The sequence below is a fragment of the Balaenoptera ricei genome, chromosome 13 (genome assembly GCF_028023285.1).
Source record: "Balaenoptera ricei isolate mBalRic1 chromosome 13, mBalRic1.hap2, whole genome shotgun sequence".
NCBI classification, from domain to species: Eukaryota; Metazoa; Chordata; class Mammalia; order Artiodactyla; family Balaenopteridae; genus Balaenoptera; species Balaenoptera ricei.
The window spans coordinates 77,269,396-77,291,605 of NC_082651.1; the positions used below are offsets into that span (position 1 = coordinate 77,269,396).

Consider the following 22,210-nt stretch of genomic DNA (forward strand, 5'->3'; position numbering starts at 1 on the left):
TGAACAAAGTAATATTTACTTTAATAAAATTTAAGTACTGGACACAGAACGAATTCTGAAAAAGTTACCAATAAAACTAGAGAAGATGTCAGAGAACCTAGGAAATGAAGATCCTACCACCCAAACAAAACAAAACAAAAAAGCATTTAATTTTCTGTAGGAGTTGATGTGATGACCAAAGTTTATGGAAAACAAATTTAACCCATAGTAAATAATAGTATTCTAGGGGACTTCCCTGGCAGTCCAGTGGTTAAGACTCCGTGCTTCCACTGCAGTGGGGTAGGGTTTGACCCCTGGTTGGGCAACTAAGATCCCTGCATGCCACGCAGCACGGACAAAAAAAAAAGAAAAATAGTATTCTTTTTTTTTTTTTAATTAATATTTATTTATTTATTTATTTATTTTTGGCTGAGTTGGATCCTCGCTGCTGCCCGTGGGCTCCCTCCAGGTGCGGTGAGCGGGGGCCACTCTCCGCCGCGGTGCACGGGCCGCCCACTGCGTGGCCTCCCCCGTTGCGGAGCATGAGCTCTAGGCATGCGGGGTTCAGCAGCCGTGGCGCATGGGCTCAGTAGTTATGGCTCATGGGCTCCAGAGCGTAGGCTCATTAGTTGTGGCGCACGGGCCCAGCCGCTCCGCAGCATGTGGGATCCTCCTGAACCAGGGATCGAACCCGTGTCCCCTCATGTTCTGTGATTATCTCTAGGCTCATCTATGGTGCTGCAAGAGCAGTGTTTCATTCTTTTCCATGGCGAATATTCCATTGTGTACATGGACCACTTCTTCTTTGTGCATTCATCTGGCACAAGGTGGCCATCCCTGGTTTCACATCAACATGATCTCAGGCACAAACCTCCTTGTCTTTCCATTTTGTCTTTAAGTTACTTGCTGAAACAACCGGCCCGCGGTCCCCAGGACTGTCGCGGCTTCGGCCGCCGGGGCCCCTCCAGAGCCGGCAGCCTCAGTGAGGCTGCCCTCCCCTCGGGCTCCGGGGCACTTCAGTGACGGCGGAGGGAAGAGACCCCGAGCCGGGAGTTCCAGCTCTGCGGAAACGCGGGCTCTGTTCTGGGCGAGGAGGTGGGACCGCCGAAAAATAGTATTCTAATGCTTCTCCTCACTATGTGAATTCAGCTTCAAACTTTTTCTAACAAGTGCTATGATAAAACATTCATGTATTATATAAATGAAAATATATATGCATTGAAAATTGGTATATAACAAAGAAAAATTAAAATTTCTGTCTCAATAAACACTACTTCATAAAAATTTGGTACAGGTACCCACAGAAAAAAACACAAAAGCTCAAAATAAGATAGAAACAAAAGAACATTTTAATAATTTAGGAAAACGAACCTTCATATTTTATAATTTCAAAAATTGGAGGTTGTAAAATATGCAAATATAACATGTTGAGAATGGCTATGCCCTATTTATTACATGTTTACACACCATGAATGATAGGGCTACTGTATTTTCCACACAGCCCTGTGCAAACAAAAACCAATCAAATCTACCACTATAAAATCAAATCAACCTTATCAGGTTAAGTAAGACTCTACTTTGCATGCAAGCTTTATTATTTTACATGTTAGTTAACCTAAACCCACCTGACTGGAGATGTCCATTGCGGCATGTCAAGTTAGTATTGTCATTATAGACGTCCGTTTGTGACTTGGAAAACTGCAAAACTGGCTGCAGCTTCTCTATGCAACAGAGGGGGGTAAAAAAGAAAAAAATAAACAAAAAGAAAAAAAATACATGATAAAAAAATAAAATGTATATGTGAAAATGAAAAACGATTCAAGGTGTTACAAAGTTATTACATAATGAAGGGTTTGGCATTTACATAGAGTTACCTTTAACAACATAATTAGTAAAAACTCAGACATTAAAATAGCAACAGAAATGAACAAGTGAATGACTATGTTCAAAATATGCATTATTCAGGTTTAGTAACCTGAGGCAATTCTATATCACTGCCATCGCCAGCAAATATTTCCTGAATATCTAATATGTCCAAATCATTGTGTAGGGAGAGCAGGATAGAGATACAAAGAGAACATTAAAAAGGCTTTACAGAGGAAGTGGGCTGTGAGTTGGCTGGGATCTGTAAAGATTAAAAAAAAAAAGGACATTCAGGAAAGGAGAAATGACACAGAAGGAAACTGTAAGGAGTGTCTAGGAAAATGCCATATTCAGCTACATTAATGCATGTCAGGCAGAAAATAAATGTAATAAAGCAGAATGGAATAAGCATGCTGCAGAACTGTGTGTACAGTACCCTACCATTTATTTAAATACACACATGTATACTTGTATATATGAAAATTATCTCTAAAAAAGACCCAGAGAAACTGGTAATACCAGCTGCCTCTGGGGATGGGAAATGAGTGGCTGGGGCATATAGCATGGGATGGATGCTTTTCAAACTTTAACTTTTGAAATTTTGTGGCATGTACATATATTGCCTATTTTTAAATTAATCAAAGATTTTAAAGGATTATTTCAACCTTACTCCCACTTCAAATAACAACAACAAATCCTCTCAAGATCTAGGTCTCTATGTCTAGCACCTGAAGCCCAAGAGTGTATCGGTTTGAGCTTCCTTGCCACTCTACATCACTGCTCTTTGCCCAGTCAAGTCAATCCATACTGTTAGCTGACGAACACCTTGACAAACACTCTACCACTTACTCACTAGTACGAACGTGCTTTAGCGTCAGTTTTCCGAGGGTCTCAAGGGTTAAATAAAATAATACATGAAGTACTTGCTCTGAGCGTCATTCATAATAGGGCTCAATTTTGACCATATTTATTTTGTTGAAATACTCTAAGTTATCATTACTGATTCTTTCCTCCGGTACTAAGAAGTCAATGAATATATGCAAAAATGTAGCACATTTATACTAACTCTTTTAAACTTTCATTTCTAATGTCAGACAAGCAGGCGCCATGCTTGGTTTATGGTACAACCACACATGCCTTTGGGACAGGTTAAATAGCAGCTACCCTTTTTGCACAAAGCACAAAGTACTGCACAGCTTTTGTATCCTAGAACTGGCTGATACAATATATCTTGGAGCCCTTTTTCTGTTGTTAGTTAACAGGTAGGTCATCTGATTTTTCTCAAAGATAATACTCTTCAAATCACCATATTGAGAAAGAAACCATTTATGTTGGTAAAAGACATAAATTAGAAAGAACTGATTTGTAAATGTCTGATTTATCAATTAAAACTCTTCAATGAAATGTAACAAAAAGTTCACATAAACATTCATTATATAGTAAAAAATAAACAGAAATTAAATCCTTAGTTTTTATAACTAATAACTAATAAGCCATAGAACTTTTTTGCAGGGCTTGGATTTATATGCATGAAAACACACACACAACAGCAGGACACAGCTAATGTGAACCTGCTCCAATTAATTTTTTTTTTTTTTTGAAGAAAGTAAGCTTAGTTTAATGCTTCTTTTTAAAATGACTAAAGGTCGTGTAGATTAAACAATGATTTAAAATAAAACAAGTCACCTTGCTTCTTGATCCCCTCATGTGCAATCCCCACACAATCATCTCAGTGATCTACTTATAAGGGAAATTTTACCACATAACCTGTGTGCCTACAACCCTTTAGCAGTTTCCCATTGCCCACAGATTAGCACTCAAGCTCCTTTATATGACCAACAAGGCCCTCCATGATCTGCCTACGCTTCTTATGCCTGAGCAATCCCGAATTCATGTCTCTACCAGCACCATGCTTTTCCTTGTCCCTGAGTCTATGTTCATGCTGTTAGTTCCTCATGGAATATCTTTCCGCCCAACCATTAATAACTTTTATTTATCTTTTTAAATTCCCACTTTAGGTTTCTTCCAGGAAGATTTCTCAGACACCTATTTTCCCATCCCTACGAAATATTTGTGTATCTCCATCCTGCAGTGATGATGATTTATCTATTTATGTCTGCCTTCCCCACTATATCAACAAGAGCCTAAACACAGGAACATTTTATCCAATCTATCAGTAAATCTGTTTGCTCAAGCTTCAAATACAATCATAATCCAACCACTTGTTACTCCTGGTATCACCCTGGTCCAAGCCTCCATCATTTTTCTCCTAGCTTACCACAATAGTTGTCCTACTTGCTCTCCTTGGTACATAACATACCCTTGCAACATCACAACCAGAGAGATCCTTTTAAAACTGAAGTCAGATGATGTTACTCCTTTCTTAAAAAATCGTTGTAACTGCTCCCCACTTCACAGGCGGCAAAAGCTCAAATCTTCAGTGGCCTGTAAGGTCCTGCATGTTGTGATGGCCGCCCCCTCTGCCCGCCCCCCCCGACCATTAGTTCTCTGACCTCATCTCTACTATACTCTCCTTGCTGTGGCACACTGGCCTCTTTGCTCCTCTCAAACATACCAGATGTGTTTTCTTAAGGCTTTGCATCAGCTCTTACTTCTCCCCAGACCACTCTTCTCCCAGATACCTGTAAGGCTAACTTACAGGTCATGTCAACTTCTCCAAGAGGTATACCCTGACTATCCTATTTAAAATTAAAAACATAGACCATCTCCCATCTACTCCTAATCCCCTGTACTGTGTTTTGTGTTTTCTTTTCTCCACAAATTTATCACCTTCTAACACATGGAATAACTTATTTATTCTTTATGTTTATTGCCTACTGTCAGTATTCTCCCTGCTGGAATATAAACTCTATGACACAAGGATCCTTGTCTATATCCTAAGTGCCTAGAACATGATAACCACCCAATAAATATTTCCCGAGTCAAGAAATAAATTCAGGGCTTCCCTGGTGGCACAGTGGTTAAGAATCCGCCTGCCAATGTAGGGGACACAGGTTCAAGCCCTGGTCCGGGAAGATCTCACATGCCACGGAGCAACTAAGCCCATGCGCCACAACTACTGGCCTGCGCTCTAGAGCCCGCGAGCCACAACTACTGAGCCCACGTGCCACAACTACTGAAACCCATGCGCCTAGAGCCCATGCTCCGCAACAAGAGAAGCCGCTGCAATGAGAAGCCCGCGCGCCGCAACGAAGAGTAGCCCCCGCTTGCTGCAACTAGAGAATGCCTGCGCACAGCAACAAAGACCCAACACAGCCAAGAATAAATTAAAAAAAAAAAAGAAAGAAAGAAATTCAGTTTATATCCCTTGGCACCGTTCCTGGTAGAGTAAGGACTTAATAAATGGACCTTGAATGAAGCTAAATTTTTTTTAAAAAGGGTAATTGCCAAGTATACCAGACACCAATGCCAAAATTATCTTATAATCTACAGCAGGTTTTACACTTAAGCTTTGCTCTAAGGTTCACTATCACTAAATTGAAGATACATAATACATATGAACTCTTCCCATCTTTATCAGAGATGCTACATCCTCTCAAACCAGTCTGTATGGGGAACTCCCAGTTATCATTCTCCATACTACTTAGATACCTATCAGGCATCCCACCTCTGAAAAGCTCCATTTTTTAACCAGCACATAATACACAAATATGCTCTACTATGCACTTGTGCACACTTCTTTTTTACTGTCTTTGGTATATAACTCCCAGATATTCTGCGTTCTCAGAAGACAGGAAAATGTTGATGATGTCTTTTATTCCACCCTCTCTTTTTTAAAGTAACATCTTTCATGAATGGACATATAGCATTTCTGAGGATAACAGACAACAACAACCACCAAATATTAATTCTATTAAAGCCTAGCTTCATGTTATATTATAAATCTTTTTGTCCTCTCCTCTAACAACACAAATAAGAAATTACTAAGTTGCATTTAAAGACAAGTCTATAAATTGATGAGTTGCTTCTAATGTTTTACCATATCACAATTTCAAATACTGATTAAAGTTAAAAACCAACTATTATTCAATTTGAAACATGTTACAAAATGTTCCATAATCAAACTTAATCTGCATCACATACATTGATACTTTGTACATATACTGAAAAGGTGTTATAGCTAAAACACATAGAAAGGACCAATTAGAACAATTAGATAATTATTTTACTACAACAACCCTTGATGTAATATGTTATTTTATTTGACACAGTAATAACCGTCCCTTAGGAAGAAGGCAAACTGTCAGCCACAGAAGCCAGGAGAACACTGCCTTGTTAGCTATCTGAAAACAGTAAGGGCTTCTTTTTAAAAAATGTGGGGCAAAAAATTTATAAACACCATGGACCATATAGGAATGAATGAATGAGTGAATTAATAAAAAACATACGTGTATATTTGTACACAAAAGCAGGGGTGGTGATTACACACAGGTCAGGAGATAAACAAAAACCAGCATTTTCGAGTACTTACTATGGGTTAGGTTCCTTCAACAATTCATAGTCACAAATACAGTGAGATAATAATTATCTATTAGCCTCATATTACAAATGAAATAAAGAAGACTCAGAAATGCTAAATAACTTATCAAAAGCACAGAGCAACAAATAAAGTCTGCCTGTTTACCAAGTTTCTACTATTTCTATCACATCAAGCTATGGTAGAACCACCCAAGAAGGGTGGGTTTTAGTTCCACCTTGTTTGAGGGGTAGATTTACCTTAAGAATATATTTTTAAAACCTATACCATCAAATAGAAGATGAGAAGTTTCTCTTTATAGACCTTTTACAGCTGATGAATGCAGAAAGAATGACAATTATAATGTCACTAGGCATAAGTCATCAACTGCTGCTAACATCACAAGAAATACTGATGGATAAACACAAAAGCAACTATCAAGTAGTCTTATCATTAAAAAATAAAAATCTACTTTCAATCCAATTAAGGCTCCATATCCAACTATCAATTTATAGGGAGGACAGAAGAACATACTAAAAGATAACATGGAGATGCATGGAGTGAAAGTCAGACTGCAGGAAACACTACATGGCAAAGATCTGGTTCATCAGCAAATAAATTGCAAGAAAAAGAAAAAACAGACTTGTATATTAAAAGAGATGTATAGTATGGATCTTCTTGAAATCCTGATTCAAACAATTAAATTATAAAAAAATAGTAGGAGTTATTAAATTTTGAGACACTGACTGCACATTATTTATATATTATATATAAATTTGGACACTGACCATTTTTTTGGCCATTACTTTTATGTTTATGTTAGTATTAAAAGAATTATTAGTTATTTTTTAGGTGTGATAATGGTATTTTGGCAATTTTTTTTTTTTGGCAGTCATTTCCATCATCCCATTTAATATTCACTGCTTCCCCAGAGGGAAGAATCATTACCTTCGTTTTATAATGAAATGAGTTTTCTTTTTGAAGGTTTGTTCTAGTTACAAATCAAAGTAAAAAATAAGTGATACACAGGAAATAAGGGAGGGACGGAAAGAAGGGAAACGTTAGAAGCGACAATCCCCTCACTTTGGCAATTTTATTTTTAAAGCATCTTTATCTTTTAGAGATATGAAATACTTATAAATGAAATAAAAAGATATCGAGAAATTGTTTCAAAATAGTAATATGAAGTTGGGGAAAGTGAGCAGGGATATAAACTGTGGTTGGCAAACTTTTTCTGTAAAGAGCCAGTAGTAAATATTAAAATATTTTTAAAAGCTATATATTAAAAGGCTTTGCAGGCTGTATGATCTCTGTATCAACTACTTAATTCTCTCACTGTAGCATGAAAGCAACCAGATAATATACAAAGGAATGAAAGTAGCTTTGTACCAACTTACAAAAACAGGCAGTGAACTGGGTTTAGTCCATAGGCTATAGTTTGCCAGTCTTAAATCAAGACCGACAATGATTTGATAATTACCAAAGCTGAGTGATGGATAATTAGTTCAATAAACTCTTCTGTTTTGTATATGTTAGAAATTTTCATAAGTTAAAAGAAAGCCTAGAACACATTTTCAAGTTCATTGATTTATTTCCATCTGCATTTAAAGTTTCATTAAACTTTTAAGATTTTAAATCTTAAATTTTAAGATTTTAAATACATCTCATTCCAGTTATACAATTCATTAATTGATACCTAATAGTTGTAAACGGTCCTTGGCCATAACCAAATTAGTCATCATTTTAGCTTGAAGGCGTCTAGCTCTGTCACACTGTTCACCTGAAAGAAAAAGCAGAAAAAAAGAATTAAAATATCTACATTTACCTACTAATGCTGCTTCAAGATAAATTATCATACCAACTAATCTCATGGGGAGTCATAGTCTTTATGAAAAGACTATGAAATTAACAAAATATCATTTTCAAATAATATCTTAAAAAAATCAGTTATAGTTCCTTATCATGGTTTCAGACCTTTTGTGGTATATCATGGATTTTACGGGTTTTGAGACATATTTTTCCCCCTACATTTAAAACTCTTTGAAATTGGGAAGTGTTTTAAAACCTGTGCCAACCTACTAATGCTATCAGCCAGGCTGCAGTCATAACATAGTCTGTCACTTCCTCTGCATACAAAAATTTGGTCATAGATACTAATACTTCTGTTATAGCTATGTCTAAATAAGATTAAGATAGCATATTCAATAAGGTTAAAATTCAAATTCTATGTGATAAGAGAGGATGTGTCATAGTTTAATTGACATTGTATTTTCTCTTGGTACAGTTGAAGGCATTTTTGATTCAATGAAATACTATTTTTCTTATAACCAACTCATTTTCTTCTAACTCTTCTTCTATGCATTTGACAAAGAACATCAAATATATTTTGTACATAATTCATAAAGTCATGCTCATAAACTCATGAAAAGTCTCCAAGACCCAATCTTCCATATTTACTTGTTCTATTCTGCTCTCTTTTATACAGGAGACCAGTAGCTAGAGAAACAGTCAAAATAAAAAGGAGAGAGAAGAAAACATGGTAAATATTGGACACATTATAGTTACTGGAGATTAGCTGATATAAGTTATAGAATCAGCCAGCCAGATAAAATATCCACTGGGTGGATTGATCCATAAGGCTAAGATTCTCAGCCCACACATTGTAATTTTTGCTTCTGAATTTATTTTAGCTATGATAAGCTGAAGTACTTTACTCATATAATAGTGGTATCCACATACCACTATTCACAGCATAGTATTTAAGAATTCAGGCTCTGAAGTCAGACTGCCTGGGTTCAAATCCTGACTCTACCACTTCCTGCCTATGAGACCTCACGCAAGTTACTTAATTTCTTTGCACTTAAGGTTTTTCATCTGAAAAATAAGGATAACCGTAGCAGCTTTAGAGTGTAGGGTTGTGGTGAAATTAAAAGAGCTAATACGTATGGAGCACATACAATGATGCTTGGGCACATAGTATGTGTGCAAGAAATGTTGTCTACATATTTAAAGGTAATATTAGACTCTATAATTTTTTTTTTTTGGCTGCGTTCGGTCTTCGTTGCTGCACGCAGGCTTTCTCTAGTTGCAGCGAGCGGGGGCTACTCTTCGTTGCAGTGCGCTGGCTTCTCATAGCGATGGCTTCTCTTGTTGCGGAGCATGGGCTTCAGTAGTTGTGGCACGCAGGCTCAGTAGTTGTGGCTCGCGGGCTCTAGAGCGCAGGCTCACTAGTTGTGGCACACGGGCTTAGTTGCTCCATGGCATGTGGGATCTTCCTGGACCAGGGATTGAACCTGTGTCCCCTGCGTTGGCAGGCGGATTCTTAACCACTGTGCCACCAGGGAAGTCCTTAGACTCTAATTTTTAATTTGATGTGACAGGAAAGTAAAGATGAGAAATAACTGTTTTGGTTTTAAAAAGCCATGTGTGAATCAAAGTCAGACATTACAGCTCATATTTTAACATGCAGTCAAGCATTACCCACAGTGTAAAAGGGAGTCTGTGAAATAACCACTCCTTCCCTGCCTCGACAATGAGGAAAGGATGAGGCTTCAAAAACAGGTTTAAGGGCTTCCCTGGTGGCGCAGTGGTTAAGAATCCGCCTGCCAATGCAGGGGACACGGGTTCGAGCCCTGGTCTGGGAAGATCCCACATGCCGCGGAGCAACTAAGCCCGTGAGCCACAACTACTGAGCCTGCGCGTCTGGAGCCTGTGCTCCGCAACAAGAGAGGCCGCGACAGTGAGAGGCCCGCGCACCGCAATGAAGAGTGGCCCCCACTTGCCACAACTAGAGAAAGCCCTCGCACAGAAACGAAGACCCAACACAGCCATAAATAAATAAATAAATAAATAAATTTATAAAAAAAAAAAAAAAAAAAAAAACAGGTTTAAAAATAGGGTTAAAATATCATGAACAGCGGTTCCAAGGAGGACACAAGTAATTCAGTAATCAAGTTTGAGCATATCTGGTTACAACTTCATTTTTAGCATAGGTAATAAAGCATTAACTTTAACAAGAACATTTAAAAATCTGTTAAATACCTTTATTAAGATAAACGGATCTGAAATCAGGGCAATCATGTGAACACAATTTCGGATGCTACTAAGCAAACGTAAATATAACCTTACCTTGTCCTGTAACTACGACAGCTATTCCTTTTTCTAGTTCTTCAATACCTTTCTTATACCATTCCACAGCTTGCTCCTTTTGTCCTACTTTAAAATAGAAATAATTATTTGTATAAATCACAAGTATACCCTAAGAATACACTAAACATTTTCCAAAGCATGCTCTTATTAGGAGATACATGAAAAAAAGAGTTGTGATCAAACAAGTCTGAAAACTGTTACTCTGTGACTTATTAGGACTTTAGCATCTTAATGCGTATGTGGCTCTGCAAGAGGGAGATATGGACGTCAACGTTTCTCAAAATTTTAGAGCTGTGATTCTTTATTTGTTTATCATCTCATGGTATTGATGCTTATAACCACTGAAATGTATTAGAGAAATAAATATTCAAGATTTTATTTTAAATAAATGGTTTTTAAAATATATACTGTTAGGAAAAATAAATACGATTTCAATAATAGTGAGGAAAAAAGCATTGTTTAATCTAACTGTAGTCAAATATGATGTAATATGTTCATGGGTGCTCCTTTCTAGAGTTAGCTTTTATTTAATAAATGATTGCACCATGAGAACTGGTATATGAGATTACAAGTGTGGCCATTAAGTAACACATTTCTATTTTCTTTGAAACATGACAACATTTATCCTTGATCTAAAATTCAGCTTTAAAAGGACCTAAAAATTCAGTATAATCAAAATATGTGTAGGATACGTCTTTAAAGTGGTAACAATTATATGCAAATTTCATTGTTTTTAAAAATTAATTTCTTAGTCCTTAGAATCTGCAAAGCCTCATAAGTGAATAATATAGAGATACAGTAAAGCAAAGGTGGAAATCATGCATAAGAACTGTTTTTCATTTTTCCCTACTCATGTCCCTATTTAATCAAACAAAAATTCCCATGCCATTCTTTAATTTGAAATTTCAAAATCAATAAAATATCATGACTCTCTTGATAACATAGAATAGATGAAGTCTTATTATAAACACCACACAACAACTAAGAAATACTGTCCCCTTACGAGTGTGTACCTCCTCCCTACCTTCCTCCACCCCCAAAATAAATCACTAACTAGATTTAGCCCCTTGGACAGGGTAATTTCTTACTTATTACCCATATAAAATGCCGTTAGTATTTTACACAGTGTCTGATCCAGAGTAAGTGCTCAATAAGTACTTGATAATGACACATGAAGAAATTATTAAGAATCTGTTGTAAGTCAATTCAAACTATTTGGATGCTTACCTTCTAGTTTTTTATGAAGAAAATATCTGTTTACATGTATTTTTGGTTTTTTAATTTTAAAAAAGGGGTAAATTACAGAAAACAGTAAAATAGCATTTGCATTCTGTGTGGTGGGAATATTGATAACAATGTCATATTTACTTAAAAATTTAAAAAATGAACTGCAACTTAACAGATACAACAAAAGTTCCTTTTTTGTGCCTCTTCCCATTCTCACGCTCCTTTCCTTCCCAGAAACCACTATCATGAATTGAGTGTCTACCTTACTTGTATATATTTTTCTATTGTTCCTACTTTATTTATATCATTTTATTTTAAAAATTTACATTGCTTTTTAGATCTATGTTGCTATACAGAGATTAGTTCATTCATTTCGACTCTGTATAGTATCCTATACCATCCTACAATTTATTCAACTATCTCCTATTAAAAGATATGTAGGTTGTTTCCAGTTTTTCAATATTTCAAATAATGTTGCAATAAATATTCTTGTACCTGTCCCCCTATGTACATGTGCCAGTTTCTCTTGAGTATATGCTTAAGAAGTAGAATTGATGAGTCATAGTTCATCACATATTCTCCATTTACCAGAAATCAACAAAATGCTTTTTGAGAGCGCTTGTGCCAATTTATACTCCTAACAGCAGTGTATGACAGTTCTCACTGGCAACATCTGAACAAAATCTTTTAAGGCGTTTTACCACATTACAGAGAGGCAAGTGCAATGACTGATTACAAATAAAATCACATGCTCAATAATTACTCTACTACCCAACATTCGTTGGTAACAGGAAGTTGATTTACTGCATTATTTGAATCTCGTTAAGTCAGTGTGACAGTAGAAAATGCATAGATATTTCTTACCTAAAAGTACAAGAACACCAGAGAAAGGATAGACATATAAATCAATGGAACAGAGGCACTTTCCTGGTGGTCCAGTGGTAAAGAATCTGCCTTCCAATGCAGGAGATGTGGGTTTCATCCCTGGTTAGGGAACTAAGATCCCACATGCTGCAGGGCAACTAAGCCTGCACGCCACAACTACTGAGCTCACGCTCCTCAACAAGAGAGCCCGTGTGCCACAAACTACAGAGCCCACGCGCCCTGGAGCCCACGTGCCACAACTAGAGAGAGAAAAAAACCCACACGCCACAACTAGAGAGAAGTCTGAGCACCACAACGAAAGATCCCACATGCCTCAACGAAGATCCTGCATGCCATAACTAAGACCCGACGTAGTCAAAAACAAAAAAGAAAGAAAGAAAATTAAAAAAAAAAATCAATGGAACAGAAGTCCAGAAATAGACCCCACATATATCATTGATTTGACTTTGACAAATATGACAAGGTAATTCAATGGAGAAAGAATAGCTTTTTCAAAAAATGATGCTGGAATAATGGACACCCATACACAAAAAACTTCACATGACATACAAAAATTAACTTGAAGTGGATCACAGACCTAAATGTAAAACCTAAAAATATAAAATTTACAGAAGAAAACATGGACAAAATTCTTTGTGATCTTGGCTTAGGCAGATACTTCTTAGCACATAAAAATCACAAACCTTAAGAGGAAAAAAGTGGGACTTCCCTGGTGGTGCAGTGGTTAAGAATCCACCTGCTAATGCAGGGGACAGGGGTTTGAGCCCTGGTCTGGGAAGATCCCACATGCCACGGGGCAACTAAGCCCGTGCACCACAACCACGGAGCCTGCACTCCAGAGCCCGTGAGCCGCAACTACTGAGCCCACGTGCCACAACTACTGAAGTCCACCACCTAGAACCCGTGCTCCGCAACAAGAGAAGGCACGGCAATGAGAAGCCCGTGCACCGCATCAAAGAGTAGCCCCCGCTCACTGCAACTAGAGAAAGCCTGCACACAGCAACAAAGACCCAACACAGCCAAAAATAAATAAATAAATAAATAAATTTTTAAAAAAGAGGAAAAACTTGATAAACCAGACTTCATAAAAATTAAAAGTTCCTGCTCTTCAAAAGATGGATCTGACAATGTAAAGACAGGCCACAGACTGACTGAGAGAGAATATTTGCAAAACAATATGTCTAATAAAGGTCTTGTAAGCAGAATATATAGAGAACTCTTACAATGATTTTTTTTAAAAGTCATTTAAAAATAGTGTGCAAGAGATCAAAACATACACTTTACCAAAGAAGAGACATAAATGGCAAATAAACACAAGAAAAGATGTTCAACATCATCAGCTGTTAGGGAACTACAAATTAAAACTACAAGATTTTAATTTTGAATGGAAAAAAGTTACAAGACAAGTCACATTTGCAGGTGTGACTACAAAATGATACAGCCATTTTGGAAGAGTTTGGTAGTTCCTCATGACATTAACATATACTTACCACATGACCCAGCCCTTCTTCTATGTATTTACCCTAAGAAATAAAAACATCAAAGACCTGTACATGAATGTTTACCAGCTTTATTCATAAAAGCTAAAAACTGGAAACAACCCAGATGTCCATCATTTAGTGAACATATTAACAAATTGTGGTACAACCATACATAGACTACTACTCAGCAATAAAAAGAACAAAATACTGATATATGTAGGAACACAGATGAATCTCAAAAACATGCTAAGTGAAAAAAGCCAGACACAAGAGGCTACACACTATATAATGCCATTTACATGACATTCAGTGAAGACAAAACTATAGGGACAAATCAGATTAGTGATTGCCAGAGGCTAAGGGGGAGGCAAAGGGACCGACTACAAAGAGGCACAAGGGAGATTTTGGGGTGATAAAACATTCAATATATTGACTGTGGTGATGGTTTACACAGCTCTTTGTCATAACTCACTGAACTATAGATCCCTAAATAGGGTAAACTTGACGTAAATTAAACCTCAATAAATCTGATTTTTTAAAAGTGCAACACTCCAACATTTATGTATAAGAACATTTGTTGTGACTTGAATTATAATACCAGAACTAAAATTTTGATTACAAGAGTAAGATTAGAAGAGAAAAACTAGAAAAATATTTTAAAAACATCTGTTTGAAGGGATCAGAGAATTTTCAAAACAGTATGAAAATTACTAAAACTTGGAAGAAGGGACCATTTCACACCCATTAGGATGGCTGTTTTAAAAAATTACCAAAATATGGAAAAGAGAAAAGCCAACAGAGGTGAGCCTATGACTTGGGGCACTTTTCTGCTTGAAACAATTGTCAATTCTGAATGCAAATGTGACCAAGAAACTAAGCACAGCTTTCAGCAGACTCATGGGACTAAGTTGACAAAAAATGAATTCTAGGGCATGCCAAGGAGAACAAGCGGCAAAGATTCCAAGATTTTGGTTGGGACCCTGCATCACTGAAGAGTTATGAACTAGGCCAGCCTGTACAAGGGCTGACACCCACACTCAAATCACTTCAGTCCCCTAAATTAGGGGAAACTACAAGCCCATAAGCTCCGACGTGATCACCCTTCTGACTAAATTTTTTTTTTCAACTTTTGGCCATGCCATGCAGCTTGTGGGATCTTAGTTCGCCGACCAGGGATTGAACCCAGGCCCTGGCAGTGAGAGAGCCGAACCCTGACACTGGACCGTCAGGGAATTCCCCCTTTTGACTAAATTATGGCAGAAAAATCAAACCTTACAATGGCGTCCAGCACACAAAAGGCCTTCATGATACTTGAACAGTTCTTAGTTTCCCTTACACATTTCCCTCTTTCCTATATGGGCCCCAACAACATTCAAACTCAACCAACCAGACTACATCAAATCAAGAGAAGTGTGGGATGGCAGAAACTTACAATGGTTGTAGTGGTAGTTGAAATTAATAGCCAATAATGTGAACTACAAGTGAACTACATAATCTAGGACCAACAACAGCCCAAGAGCCAAATAGAGTCAGCTGCCTATTTTTGTATATAAAGCTTTACTGGATCACACCCCCTATAAGAGAGTTGAATAGTTTTGAAAGAGCACTTGAAATAATTATTAAATATATACACTAATATGTATAAAATAGATAACTAATAAGAACCTGCTGCATAAAAAAATAAATAAAATAAAATTCAAAATTCCAAAAAAAAGAGAAATATTTATTAAATGGTTCAACAAAAAACCAAGTGAATGCAAAAATGGGCAAAGGACTTGAATAGACATTTTTCCAAAGAAGATATGCAAATAGCCAATAAGCACATGAAAAGATGCTTGATATCATAAGTCATTAGTGAAATGCAAATCAAAACTATGATGCAATACCACTTCACATTAATTAGGATGGCCATTATTTAAAAAAACAGAGACTTCCCTGGCAGTCCAGTGGTTAAGACTCCACGCTTCCAATGCAGGGGCCTCGGGTTCAATCCCTGGTTGGGGAACTAGGATCCCATATGCCGCATGGTGTGGCCAAAAGATGAAAAAATAAAATAAAGTAAAAATAAATAAATATAAATAAAAATAAAACAAGCAAACCTTGAAACTAACAAATGTGAAGAAATTAGAAACCCTTGTGCACTGGTGCTGGGAATGTAAAAATGCAAAGCTGGGGACTTCACTGGTGGTGCAGTGGTTAAGAATCCGCCTGTCAATGCAGGGGACACGGGTTTGAGCCCTGGTCTGGGAAGATCCCACATGCCGCAGAGCAACTAAGCCCTTGAGCCACAACCACTGAGCCTGCGCTCCAGAGCCTGTGAGTCACAACTACTGAAGCCCGTGTGCCTAGAGCCTGTGCTCCGCAATAAGAGAAGCCCACGCACCGCAACAAAGAGTAGCCCCCGCTCGCCGCAAGTAGAGAAAGCCCGCTCGCGGTAATGAAGACCCAAAGCAGCCAAAGATGAAAAAAATTAATTAATTAATTTTAAAAAATATGCTTAAAAAATGCAAAGCTGCTGTGGAAAGCAGTTTGGCAGTCCCTCAAAAAATTAAACATAATAATTACCTTATGATCCAGCAACTCTATTCCTAGGTGGATACTCAAAAGTATTGAAAAAGGAACTCAGAGACTTGTATACCAATGTTTATAGTAGCATTATTAACAACAGATGGAAACAACCCAAATATCCATCAACAGATGAAGGGATAAACAAAACGTGGTGTATACATACAATGGAATATTATTCAGCCTCAAAAAGGAATGAAATCTGTTATATGCTACAACAAGGCTGATGAACATTGAAATGCTAAGTGAAATATTAGACACAAAAGGACAGATATTGTATGAGTCCACTTATATGAGGTACCCAGAATATGCAAATTCATAGAGACAGAAAGCAGAACAGAGGTTATCAGAGACTGGGAGAAGGGGAGTATGGAGAAGAGGAAATGGGGAGTTATTGTTTAATGGATACAGAGTTGCTGTTTGGGATGATGAAAAACTCTAGAGGGCTTCCCTGGTGGCGCAGTGGTTGAGAATCTGCCTGCCAATGCAGGGGACACGGGTTCGAGCCCTGGTCTGGGAAGATCCCACATGCCGCAGAGCAACTAGGCCCGTGAGCCACAATTACTGAGCCTGCGCGTCTGGAGCCTGTGCTCCGCAACAAGAGAGGCCGCGACAGTGAGAGGCCCGCGCACCGCGATGAACAGTGGCCCCCGCTCGCTGCAACTAGAGAAAGCCCTTGCACAGACACAAAGACCCAACACAGCCATAAATAAATAAATAAATAAATAAATAAATAAATTTAAAAAAAAAAGCTCTAGAAATGGATAGTGGTGATGGTTACACAGTACTGTGAATGTATTTAATGCCAATGATTTGCATACTTTAATTGACTAAAATGACAAATTTTGTTATCTATCTTTTACTACAATAAAAAAAATTACTAAATGACCCATTATAGGCAGTTTGCTGCTCCCTGGTATACAGCAATGAAAATGAACAATTATTGCCACAAGTAACCTAAAGGATTAATCTGACAAGCATAATGTTGAGCAAAAGGAGCCATACATAAAAAGAACACACACTGGGCTTCCCTGGTGGCGCAGTGGTTGAGAATCTGCCTGCTAATGCAGGGGACATGGGTTCGAGCCCTGGTCTGGGAAGATCCCACATGCCGCGGAGCAACTAGGCCTGTGAGCCACAACTACTGAGCCTGCGTGTCTGGAGCCTGTGCTCCACAACAAGAAAGGCCACGACAGTGAGAGGCCCACGCACCGCGATGAAGAGTGGCCCCCGCTTGCCGCAACTAGAGAAAGCCCTCGCACAGAAATGAAGACCCAACACAGCCAAAAATAAATAAATAAATTTTTTTAAAAAAAAGAACACACACTGTGTGATTTCACTGATAAAGCTCAAGATCAGGCAAAGTTGATTTATGGTATAAGAAGTTAGGAATTGAAGATACCTTTGTGAAGGGTGGGGAAAGGTAGTGAGCAGAAGGGAGGATGAGAAAGGCAGGCTTCTGGAGTAATATTCTATTTCTTGACCTGGTGGGGTTTCAAACTGCTGTGCTCAGTTTAATAATTCATTAAGCAACACACTGTGCACTTTATGTATACTTTAATAAAAGTGTACTTGAAAACTGAAAAAAATAGAGGAGGAAGATTAAATATATTGAAACGGAAAGTGAGTCCCCATACATTAAGTGAAAAAGGTTACAGATCAGTTTCTATGTAACATGGTTCTTCTCCTCTAATGAATATTTATGTTTATGTAACTAGACAAAATCAGGAAACTTATCAGTAATCATCTCCCTAAGGATAAGATTACAGAAGATTTTCACTTTCTGTATTTGTGCATTATTTTAATTTTTGAGTTGTGTTACTGTACAAGCAAAAAAAATACTGATGTTATCCATCTTTAAATAAAGATAATAATAGTGGAGGGACTTCCCTGGTGGTCCAGTGGTTAAGAATCCGCCTTCCAGTGCAGGGGACACGGGTTCAATCCCTAGCCAGGGAACTAAAATCCCACATGCCGCGGGGCAACTAAGCCCGCGTGCGCAACTACTGAGCCTGTGCGCCACAACTAGAGAAGACTGCACGCCACAACAAAGAGCCCATGCGTGGAAACAAAAGATCCCACATGCCACAATGAAGATCCCGTGTGCTGCAGCTAAGACCCAACGCAGCCAAATTAATTAATTAATTAATTTTAAAAAAAGTAAATATATTCTGTTTAAAAAAAAAAGAATAGCGGACTAATTTGTGAATCATCAACTGCATCTTTCCACTCACATGTTAGTGGTACCCAGATTGCCACAAGAAGGGTCAAAACATGAGTAGTTTGGGCAGCGAGAGAGGATGTCAGTTTGCAAATATGTGAGTTAGAAGACAGAGATTTAAGTCCTTGCTCCATCATTTAATAGCTGTATGACTTTGGGAAAGTCTGGCAATCTCTCTGAGTTTTAGTCTCCTTAGCTAAAAACAAGATGACATTTCTTTTACCTCATGAGTTGTGGCAAAGATCAAATGAAACAGGGCATGGGATAATACTTTAATAAAGAGGTATGTAAAAAATTACCTTTATCATACTTAGTAAATTTGTTGATAAATATAAATCCTTCTACTCCAGAATTGTATGCACTGTTGTATTTTAGCTCATAAAGCCCACTGCTTTTAACTTATCTATTTAGTCCTTCTTAAGCATCATTCTACAAACAATTCCAGGGAGTAAGTACATCCATTTTCCTACACAATTTTTTGCTAGCAACTTGCAAGTGTCACATTAGCGGAATAATGGGTATCTTAAAAATCTTACAATAGATTTTTTTTTTAATTTTTATTTATTTATTTATTTATTTTTGGCTGTGTTGGGTCCTCGTTTCTGTGCGAGGGCTTTCTCTAGTTGTGGCAAGCGGGGGCCATTCTTCATCGCGGTGCGCAGGCCTCTCACTATCGCGGCCTCTCTTGTTGTGAAGCACAGGCTCCAGTCGCGCAGGCTCAGTAGTTATGGCTCACAGGCTTAGCCGCTCCGCGGCATGTGGGATCCTCCCAGACCAGGGCTCGAACCTGTGTTCCCTGCACTGGCAGGCAGATTCTCAACCACTGCGCCACCAGGGAAGCCCTCTTACAGTAGATTTTAATGTGTGCTAATCCACAATAAACCACAGAGACCATGAAGCATCAGACTAACAGCCCCCTGATTAATTCTCTCATAGTTCACTATCACAGAAAGGATCCTTTCTATTCTGTTTTAAGTCAGCAAAAAAAGGCCATATTTGCTTTCATGTTCAACCAACAAGGTTTATTTCTGAAGTTAAGATTTATTTTTTCCCATTTAATTGGAAAAGTTTTGAATCCCATGTAAAGGAATCATTACAGTTTTGGACATTTTCTTTAAACCTTAAGAATTTCAATCAATTTATCTTCTTTAAAAGTCTTTTTTTATTTACTATGGATGGTAGGTAATTTTAATTTTCTTCTGTGCATTTTTGGTATTTTCCAATTCTCTATCAAGAGCTTGCATTCATACATGAGTACATACATGAGAATAAAAAATCATTTCATCTCTTTTGTAATAAAAAACTAGGATACTAAGTGACGCTAAGGGGAGACTTCCATCTGTTTTTTCTGAACTAAGGGTCACAATTAGCAAAAATATTTGTATATCACTCTTCAGATAATTCGCCTTCTTCCCTAAATCTCATTTAGACTGCTGCTGTTTCATAAAAAGAGTAGTAAAAACTAGGTAACAAGGTTTAACAATGTTCTTCTAACATAACCTCTAGAGGCTGTAACCTTAAAAGAACTGTAAAATTAATAACAATAGTTCCGGGACTTCCCTGGTGGCGCAGTGGTTAAGAATCCACCTGCCAATGCAGGGGACACGGGTTCGAGCCCTGGTCTGGGAAGATCCCACATGCTGTGGAGCAACTAAGCCCGTGCGCCACAACTACTGAGCCTGTGATCTAGAGCCCGTGAGCCACAACTACTCAGCTCTCGTGCCACAACTACAACTACTGAAGCCCATGCGTCTAGAGCCCGTGCTCCACAACAAGAAGCCACTGCAATGAGAAGCCCCTGCACCGCAACGAAGAGTAGCCCCCGCCTGCCGCAACTAGAGAAAGCCCGTGCACAGCAACGAAGACCCAGCGCAGCCAAAAATAAGTAAATTAAATAAATAAAATTTTTAAAAAGTTTGTAAAATAAATAAATAACAATAGTTCCCATTTTCTGAGGACCTACTATGTGCAGACACTAAGTATTTTACAAACATTATCTCAGTGTAATAGTAAGTAACTTGCCCAAGATCCTGTGGAGCCAGAATTCAAATGTCAATTTGGATAAGAGGCACTGCAATTTAAAAAGGATAAAATTAGATTCTCAAACCTGAGATAAAGAAAAGCAGCCCCTGACATCCAGGAGCTGGTACCATCAACTAAGCCTTGGTGTAACAAGGATATGACCTGACATTACAACTAAGCCTTGGTGTTCTATTGAGTATAAACAATTCCACAGAACAACAACATCAGACAAGGTCACTCTGTGATCATGATGGATGAAGACAAAAATGAGACCACTCTACAATCATGTCTAAACACAGACAAAATGTGAACATTGGCCAAGCCATGAAACACCAAACATCCCCCTCTTCGGGCTAATGACTGCTTCTTAACCAACTGCAGCTTCATCCTCACTCCAGTCTTCTCTCTTTCTGGGTTAGATTAAAGATACTTAATCACAGAATTATCCCCAATTCCTGAAAACATCCAATCCAGAGCAAAACCCTGCTTCCTTAAATCCTCCTTAAAATCACCTAAATACAAGTCCAAATTCTATAAGTTCTTTTTAGCCTTTTTCTGAGATACACCATGGCTCCCCATGGTGTGTGTTCTCTTGGTTACAATAAGTAATAAATCCCACTTGTTCAGCCACAGATGGGTGTTCTAGTGAAAGCTCACTGAAAGGAACTGACAAAATCCACTTAAGAACAACAACTAATTCTCTCCCTCTCTACTGCAGCATAAAATATCTGCAAAAGAACAGAAAGATATGTGAATAAGTATAACATGTCTATGCTATACCTATATAGCTGTAAAACACTTACTAGTCCCAAGAAAATTGTGGATTTTGACATTTTTCTTTCCTCACTACCAGAATGAACCACTGAGATGTGAGTGTGCTCAAAGATGTTTTATTCTATAGGATGTCTAGCATGAGCATTTGTTAATATTTCACAAAGCAAGAGAAAAAAAGGCTAGGTCACTGATTAATACCTTCACTGATCTTATACAGGTCAAGAGAGTGGAAAACGAGTAGAAAAGTAGAGAATCTACACTTTGCCATAACTGAAAAATCCAACTACTACTGGGTAGAGCACAGAGAATAAGATAGTGGAAAAGAGGCAGGAAGGGTTAGGGAAGATCCTTCTTCAATAATTTAATATCCGTTTACTGACTATCCCTTAATTGTCATCAGGATGACTAACAATAATCTTAGGAATCTAGTTACCAGGTGAGTTTTATACGGTTCAACTGTATTCTGTATTAGGAAGAATATAAACTGCAATAAAAATCAGCTAAAAACAGAACAAGGAATGAAGTTCGTAAAAGTGGCTGTCTTTTTGTCTCTTTAGTGCAAATGCC

The 22,210-nt window shown here is 37.9% G+C and overlaps 1 protein-coding gene across 5 annotated transcripts in view; it reads right to left on the minus strand.

Moving 5' to 3' along the window:
- SPAST (spastin) overlaps positions 1 to 22,210 on the minus strand; it is a 53,132-nt gene that overhangs the window by 25,236 nt on the left and 5,686 nt on the right. For 2 of the 5 annotated variants that reach the window (XM_059943643.1, XM_059943647.1), the window contains exons 2-4: positions 10,448 to 10,534; positions 8,016 to 8,099; positions 1,605 to 1,700 (exon numbers count right to left, since the gene is read on the minus strand). In XM_059943643.1, coding sequence (XP_059799626.1) covers positions 1,605 to 1,700; positions 8,016 to 8,099; positions 10,448 to 10,534 — 267 coding nt within the window. The remainder of the gene's footprint in view (positions 1 to 1,604; positions 1,701 to 8,015; positions 8,100 to 10,447; positions 10,535 to 22,210) is intronic. The other 3 variants (XM_059943644.1, XM_059943646.1, XM_059943645.1) reach the window with 3 other exon arrangements.